Genomic DNA, 8,438 nt, shown 5'->3' on the forward strand with positions numbered 1-8,438 from the left:
TACTTTGTGTTTAACACATAACCACACGTATAGTAAGGAGGGAGAGTTGGCACACTTTCTCTCCAAAAATTATAAGACCAAGGAACGTGCCCTTCCTTGGATTCATATTAGTTTCCATTTAGCACATAGCTTTTGTATATAGCACATAGAAATTTGAATTTGGCATATAGCACTTTGCATTTGGCACATAGCACTTTTTAATTGGCATTTAGCTCATAACCATACATATATGTGGGGAGAAAGTTGGCATGCTTTTTCTCCAAAAATTATAAGACCAAGAAACGTGTCCTTTATTAGGTTCATTCAACATGCAATTAGCAAAGAGCAATTCCAATTTAGCACATACCAATTTGAATTTCCCAAACAATATTTTGCATTTTGCATATAATACTTTGCATTTAACACATAACCACACATGTAGTGTGAGGGGAGGGTTGGCACACTTTCTCTCCAAAAATTATAAGACCAAGGAACATGCCCTTTCTAGGGTTCATATCAATTTCCATTTAGCACATTATAGCACATAGCAATTTGAATTTGGCATATAGCACTTTGCATTTGGTACATAGCACTTTTCATTTAGGTCATAATGTTAATTTATATTTTATTTTAAAATAGCATTTTCATAATGTACTAACAAACATAATGTACTAACAAATGTTCTATTGTTTAAGAAAGATATTGATTAATTACCATGAGGAAAAACTTCATTTGAATTGCAGTTTCTATTTTTGAAAGCTACTATAAGAAGCTAGTTTTAATCTTTTACTAATTGATAATTTCATGTTTGTGAAATTAGTTAAATGCTAACAAAGAAGTACCTATTGTATTCAAGATGTCCCAAATCAAAGTCCAATGAACAATTTGCAAATTATGAATTCAATAGAGCTGCAAAATAAATTTGAAGACATTTTACAAAGATAAGAATTCAAAAAGTGTAATGTTGATTTTAAATTTTAGAAATGAAATAACCAATACTACTAAATAGCACTTTGCATTTTATAAATATCAATATGCTAAAGTTGAAAACATTTTACAAAGATTGAAATTCAAAAAAATTATAATCTTGACTTTTAATTCTAGAAATGATATAACCAATTATTGTATTATTATATAATTAAATAGCACTTTGCATTTTGTAAATACCACATGTTTTTTAATAGAAAATTAAGTTTAGCATATTGCAAAAGAAAAGTAGGGTGCTACCTAGATGTGGACCTTTGTGACTCCAAATTTATTCTCATACTAGCATTCCCCATAGCAAACTCCACATTTCCCATACATATGGATCAAAGCATTTCCCACCACAATATCTGGGTCAAATCTGCTCTTTAGAATGCATTCATGGAACCACTTGCCTTCAGCTAAAGTTTCCTGGCTACTACATGCATTGATAATGCAAATAAAAGTAACCCTACTTGGCATTACTCCATTTTTGTGCGTCTCATCAAAAACTTCAAGATTCTGCTTGGATTTGCCATTCTGAGCATGCACTGCTATCAAGACATTCCATGAAACTACATCTCCCTCTGGCATTTTTTCAAACATTTGCAGTGCATCATCTGAGCTACCACACATGCCATACATACTAAGAAGGGAAGTACCCATAAAAACATCTACCTCGAACCCAGCCTCTTGGATGTCAGCATGCAGCCATTTGCCATCTTCTAAAGCTGCTTCACTAGCAAATGCAGTAAGAGTATAAGCAAATGTAAACTTGTTTGGCATCGTTCCTTCTACTTGCATGTTTTGGAGAAGTCAGAGGGCCACCCGTGCTGTTCTCTTTTTGGGCATGCACTCTAATGATGAAGTTCCACAAAGAAACACGGCGCTCATCTAGGGTGATAAACACCGCCATTGCATCCTCTAGGGCCCCACATTTGCCATACATTCGTACAAATAGGGATTCCAAAAAAGTATTTCGCTTGAGGCCACTCTCAATAATTTGTCTATGAACACACTTACCTTTTGACAAGGCCTTTGCATCCTTTCATTAGCGCAATAGAGAAGCACACAAGCCATGATTCACTTCAATGCCTGGACGTTCCTCTCTCATTTTTGGTGTTGACTCATTCATTGCATTCTGTACTTAATGTTTGTCGTTGTTAGCAAAAGCAACAAATGAATAAACTTTAGTGAGGTAAGGACACTAACAAAAGGGCTTCTCTTCAACAATGGGTAGTGCATCATGATGTAAATGTAACAGACCTGTGTAGAGTTTATGTCACAACCACTCCAAGTAACCCTTGAGAACTTGGCATCTCGTGCATGAGGGCAAAACTTGTGAAAACAAGAAGCACTGATGTAAATGCCAGATATGGAACGGTAATAGACAATGGGGATATGTGCAAAGCTCGTTGGTACAAAAACCCACCAATACCTTTATCCCTGCATTGATAATGACACAATCCGGAGAAAAATCAAGTCTGAACCCTGGAAAATTGTATTAAAGGATCGAAACTTGCCAGACACCGGTAGCTAGAAAGACTACATCGAGCAGGCCAACAAGGCCAATCAACAGCCTTTAGTGAGGTAAAGACACTAACTAAAGGGCTTCTCTTTGACAATGGGCAGTACATCTCGATGTAAATGTAACAGACCTGTGTACAGTGCATGTCACTAGACAGCCCAATAGGATTTGCTCTTCGCGTAAACCACGCAAACGCCATATTTTTCAGTAACAATTCTGTTACCTGACAGGTTTCGAGAGTGGCCTTTGTTACTTGACAGGTTCCAAGCTCACATTTCGAGTGCTACAGAAGGAGATGCCGAGGGGGGGATGTGAGATTGGGGGGAGTTCAAGATCTCTGGAATTGAAAGTCACAACATCAAAATGAAAATCTACCAAGAGAGAAAGACAAAAACCTCTGTCTATACTTATTTGTAGAAGTTTCTGCCACTTAGTGGTTGTAGGGTGGTGTTGATGTAACTCCTACAATGTGTAGTACTTAGGAGTCGTCTCTCCCATTATGTATTCTATCATTGTTTTGCTTGCCTTTAGTGCTCTATTGTCTGTGTGTTGCAGTTATTTTTTGGGCACAAAATGCATCCTTTTCAGACATGGAAGAGGATGCCATGATGCAAATGAAACAAAATCCCAAATGCTAGTACCTGCAAGAGAGAAATCACACCAAATACCAAGTGCACCCAAATATGTCTGCCTTAATGAAGGATACTGTCACCAAAACTCAAGGCTCAAAGCATCAAAATGCATCTGACTCATGTGCATATATCCATATGAGGAAATCTGGCCCAAAAGAAAATGTTAACCTGCAATGACAAAACCATGGCAAACCCCATGCCAATAAGAGGCAAATGCCTCAAGCATAAACACCCTCCATGGGCATAAGCATCAATCATGTCTCATCCAAGAGAGATTAGCACTATGAGTGCATCAACTGCAATGTGTCAAAGTTGTCCCTCAACATAAAATAGCATCTGTGTGCTAAACGTCCCTCAATAAAGCATCCCACAAGGCAATCTGGGCCTATCAGTGCATCCAACAAGGATCGCAATGCATCCAAATGGCCTATAAAGCATCCACTGCAACCCAATGCAAACCATGAGTGAGTGCACATGGCTTAGACTACAACTAGAGTGATCTGCATAAGGTATATCCAAAAAATCACGGCCCCACGATAATGACCGATAGTGAAAATGAAACCTGGGATGCCTCAAAACATGGGCATCAGTGGCATAATCGGACTCAGCAAGACAATCTGAGTAGCTAGTTACTCAGTGTCTCTCTAATCGGACTCAGCAATACAATGTGCAAATATCTCTCTTCTATTGAAACTCCAAAATCTCATCGGAGGATGGAGTAAGAGCCAGTCAATGCTTGCATTTGCTTGCAAAAATGAACCTTAAGCAGATTAAAACATAAGGGGTAGCCTTATCTGCCACATGGCAATCACTGAGAAGGTCTTGGAACCTTTGAGAAATTTCTTGCAAAGAGACGACGGAAAACATAGAGAATCACAACTCCCTCGATTCTTCACGAAATCGCAAGTAGCTTTGTAGACAAATGTTTCAGGCAATCCCGAATCCAACTCCCGAATCCAATGGGACAGACAGCTCTACAAATGAAGGCTCAAATGTTGAGATCCCGCTCACACAAAAATGACAAAATGAAGACGTTGGAGTAGATAGAGCTTCACCACAACTTCAAAACTTCACGAAATCAGAAGCAGCTTCACACGTTGAAGTTTTGGACCAATTTTAATCCACTGGGAGTGTCTGAATTGCAAATGATGGCCTAGATATGGAGATACAACACACGAAATCTGCGCAGGAAATTGAATTTCGTCACTTTTTGAAGGAGCTGTAACTTTTCACTAAAAACTCATATGACAAAGATGTAAAAACTAAAAATAACGTACTCAAAGTCTTCTACAACTTTTCTTTTGATCTGAGGGCGAGATTCAGCTTCTAGAAAAATATATATTTATCACAAAACTCTCAGGTCTAAAATAGATTGTCTTTTTCCTCCAAAACCACTTGCTAGCTTGCAAAAAACCACTCGTAGAACTTCCAAAGGTTTCTGCAAGGTCTCTTCACACCAAGATGTATGTAAAGTCACCCAACGGAGCTTCTCCTTCCTCTCACAGAGCTGTAGTAGTAGACTTTGAGCTTCAGGCTCACACCCAGCTCAGCTTGAACACCCACGCTCTAATACCAGTTGAGAGATCTCAACAACGGAAGTCGAATGGAACAAGGTGAGAGAGAGGGAGAGCCAGAAGAGAGAGCCACACAAGTTTTGGTGCGTGCAGAGCACCCTAATCTTCTATGTCATCCATATATATATATGTGTTTGAGTATTGTACATAACCGAGGTTAAGGTATAGTGGCCTTTAACCCTCACACAAGTTGTAGTAGAGTTTCTATGAGATTTTTTCTAGTATATCTTGGAATGTGCAAGAGAGCTATATTTGGCATTGTAATATTTGGATAGTGTGAATATTTATGCTCCCTCCAAGCATTGCCACTTGACAGTGGAACTTTGGAGGTGTGTTTGACACTATAGTTAAATGGGGTCATTTCCCTTTGCTTCTTGATTTATCTCTACCCAGTTTGTCAATAATTCTAGGATTCAAGAATTGTGGTATCCTAGTTGTAGTTCATTAGAGGATGTAGCAACAAACTTATGCATTGCAAATTTGGTCTTACCTGATGTTCCCCAAACATTTTTGGGCACTAGTACAAAAACCTTGAGCTTCAAAATTTACAAGATTTTTTCAAGATTTTACAAGTTTTTTCACTAAAATATAACTAACATGGCCTCGAAAGTACAAATTAAAAAACCTTCTCTCCTAAAATTTCCTTCTAGATTTAACAATTTATTTGACATTAAACCTTGGTTTTTGGTGAACACTGGTCTTACCCAACTTTCAAAGTAAAGTCAGCGACAATCTTTTCTACTTATGGCAATCTTGACCAATTTTTGTTATAGAGGGAAGTAAGGATGCTAGAGGATAGGATTAATCTATTTTTGTTGTAGAGTGAAATATGGACGCCAGAGGATAGGATTAATCTATTTTCTTTATCAAATATCAACAAGCTTTGGGATCACTTAAGAAACTTCATCAACAATCAATGTTATAAAAGAACTAGTAAAGACCATTAGTAAGCACATCATTTGGCAAAAGAAAGGGTTCCAATAACCTTTGCATCAAGCATTACGAGATCAAGAGGGGATATACTGTCATAATGATGACTTCCATCATCAAGAATGAAGAAATTTATGTCAGCAACTAAATCCATACCATCACCATGTGACAATTTTTAAATATCCATTTGGACAATTAGGTTCAACTTTTGCAAATTTAAACAAAGGCAAGTTGTTGGCAAGTATTTGGCAAATATTATTTAGACACCAATATAGGTAAACTTTCCTTGTATTATTTAATCAATTAGTACGTGGAGTAAGCCTTCTATCAGTGGAGCACCACTCAAAGTAACTTTTCTTGAGAAGGGTAAGCCTCACGTCCCATAAGAAGATTTTTGTTTTACTAGCCCCTTTACCCTAAATGGAGCTTACAAAATATTGGCTAAAGCTATGGCACTTCGGGTGAAGTTCATTCTCACCAAAACGCTTCATACTTGATAGTATTGGTCCATTCATGATTGGAATATTCACAAGGCTATCCTCAACATGTTGCTGGTGATTGACGTTGCACTTGCCCAGAATCACTTTCCTTCTAGTCAATCTTGAGATGGAAAAGTCCTGCGACGACAACCGAGTTAGTTGGTTGTTTATGCTAAATGTGATGCCTAAGATAGGGTTTGGTTGAGGTTTTTATAGAATGATAGAAATGTTATTCTCTAACACCCGTTTGACACTCTCCATTAATGGCTACTTTCATGATAGCTCTCCCTTATAGAGGTTTATATGGAAGGTTTCCCCCTTGCACTTTTAGTGTTATGTTGTCGCAGGACCACTTCTCTTGCAACTCAACTTTCATGTCTATAGAGGTTCTCTATGAGGCTTGATGATGCCCAATGATTTGCAATTCTCATCATAATTTTTGCAGGATGATAACACCAATGTCCTAATTGCCAATCGGTCCAAAATTGAAAAGCTCTTGGAATCCCAAAATCAATTCCTCTAACCTACAGTGCTGTAGCTAGATTGGGAACCCCTAGTGGAGTGACTTACCTTGTTTGGGTTTAAATTAATCGTGTTTGGGATACTATTTAGATACCTGGCTGCGGAGTTACCATGAAACAAAAACTTGAATGTTATATTCAAAAAACCAAGGGGAAATTCCATAAATGGTGAGGTTAAAAATTTTCATTCTTGGGGGGATCATTTTCTTAAAACATATATTGGCACCAACTATGGTTTACATCTCAATTGTGCTGCCATTCTCTCATAACAACCTTTCAATGGCTAACAAACTATCCAAAGAATTCCTATCCAAGGATCAATGGCATACTTTTCCATGGGAGTATGCTACCACACTAGAGGATCTAGGAGGGCTTGGTTTGGATGCCTTCTAGGATAAATGCAATCACCATTGTTGTAAATGGATAACCAAGCTACATTCTTCACAAATGTGGGATTTAGTAGAGGGAATACCCAATGGCAGGAACTCCTTCTTTCTTGTTTTTTGATTAGGATTCATCACTTTGATATCTTAACTAAATTAATCAAAATTTTCAAGAGTTTTAGGTGACTATCAATGGCACAAATCTACTAGTGGCCCAACAGAGATGGACACTTGGGCTTCAACATCTAGCTTAGTAGGAACCCCTTCATTAATAACATTGTTCTAGTATAGATTAGTCCTTGCTTATTCAGGTAGCTCAATGGTAGAGGGCTATTTTTATGGCTTGAATTGTGGGATTAGTGAGCTCAACTTGTGGGATCAACATCAAAGTCAAAGGATAAACATTTCTTTCTACTTCTAATGAGATGTTTTTCATTCATTCAATGCTTTCTAAACCAAAGTCTGGATAGCCAACTAGCCCAATTCTAGTTTGGCAATATGATTTGCAAAGCTAGATTAATCTCAGGGGGAAGAATCTCCATCACCACATGCTTAAAGACTTTCACATTTCAGGATCGGCTAGTATTCCTTAAGAAGTTCATTAGGCATGGAAGAAGCGTGATCCTTTTGACTTGCCCCAGACTTGAGTATTATTACTTCAAAGAGTATGGGTTGCAACACCTCTAATAGATTTAATTTTTATATATGGAGGCTGTCGACATGCAAGTTTCTAACAAAAGATTGAATTCTCTAAGTGAAAGGACATATCGTCGCTGACTTGTCCACTACACAATTTTGGCATTTAAACTCATTTCCTTCACTCAAGGATGTTTCAAGGGGAGATACCCCTTAACCAGGAAGATACCCCCCCTTAATGGGGTGTGTCGCGGGGGGGAGACATCCCTTAATGGGAAAGATTAATGTACAACTCACATCGCAACAAGAAAACATACAACTATAGTTTAGATGGAAAAGTGAATCAGATACAAGATCCCCGATCCCCAAATTGGGTGTCGATCATCATCAGAAAATGAAAAAGGGCATACAATGATATAAGTGAGAATCCTCCCAACTTCTATGTCAATATTCACATCCACCTTCATAAATGTTATCATCCCATTTATGTGATGCCAAGATAACACTCTATGTCCTAAATCTAGGTCTAACTATCTTTAACCCTAATTGCGTGGTTGGACATGGTCCGCCGATTTGAGGATCAAACTCTTTCAAGTTGGAGTAGCCGGAACTCCAACACATTGATACTCATAGTGGTTGGATGAAAATCCATCGATTCCACAATGGTGCAAACTAAAAGTGCAATGAGGACTTTTCTATCTTATACACCAATTTAAGGACTAATCGACTGGGTTGCAAACCCATAAAATACAACATCATCTAATGAATATTGCACAAGATTGTACATCAAAAACTTTAGAGGAATCAAGTCCA

At 37.9% G+C, this 8,438-nt stretch overlaps 1 protein-coding gene across 1 annotated transcript; it reads right to left on the minus strand.

Moving 5' to 3' along the window:
- Positions 1 to 1,245: 1,245 nt before the first annotated feature.
- LOC147883394 (pentatricopeptide repeat-containing protein At2g33760-like) lies at positions 1,246 to 1,728 on the minus strand. Its single transcript, XM_087399480.1, has one exon. It carries the CDS (start codon positions 1,726 to 1,728, stop codon positions 1,246 to 1,248), a length of 483 nt encoding a protein of 160 aa, XP_087255606.1.
- Positions 1,729 to 8,438: the final 6,710 nt, after the last annotated feature.

The sequence above is a fragment of the Dipteris shenzhenensis genome, chromosome 28 (genome assembly GCF_047967505.1).
Source record: "Dipteris shenzhenensis isolate YYH24624 ecotype China chromosome 28, Dip_SZ_1.0, whole genome shotgun sequence".
NCBI lineage: Eukaryota > Viridiplantae > Streptophyta > Polypodiopsida > Gleicheniales > Dipteridaceae > Dipteris > Dipteris shenzhenensis.

Coding starts and splice junctions, on each gene's coding strand:
- LOC147883394 (XM_087399480.1), bottom strand. CDS start 1,728: ATGCCAAACAAGTTTACATTTGCTTATACTCTTACTGCATTTGCTAGT.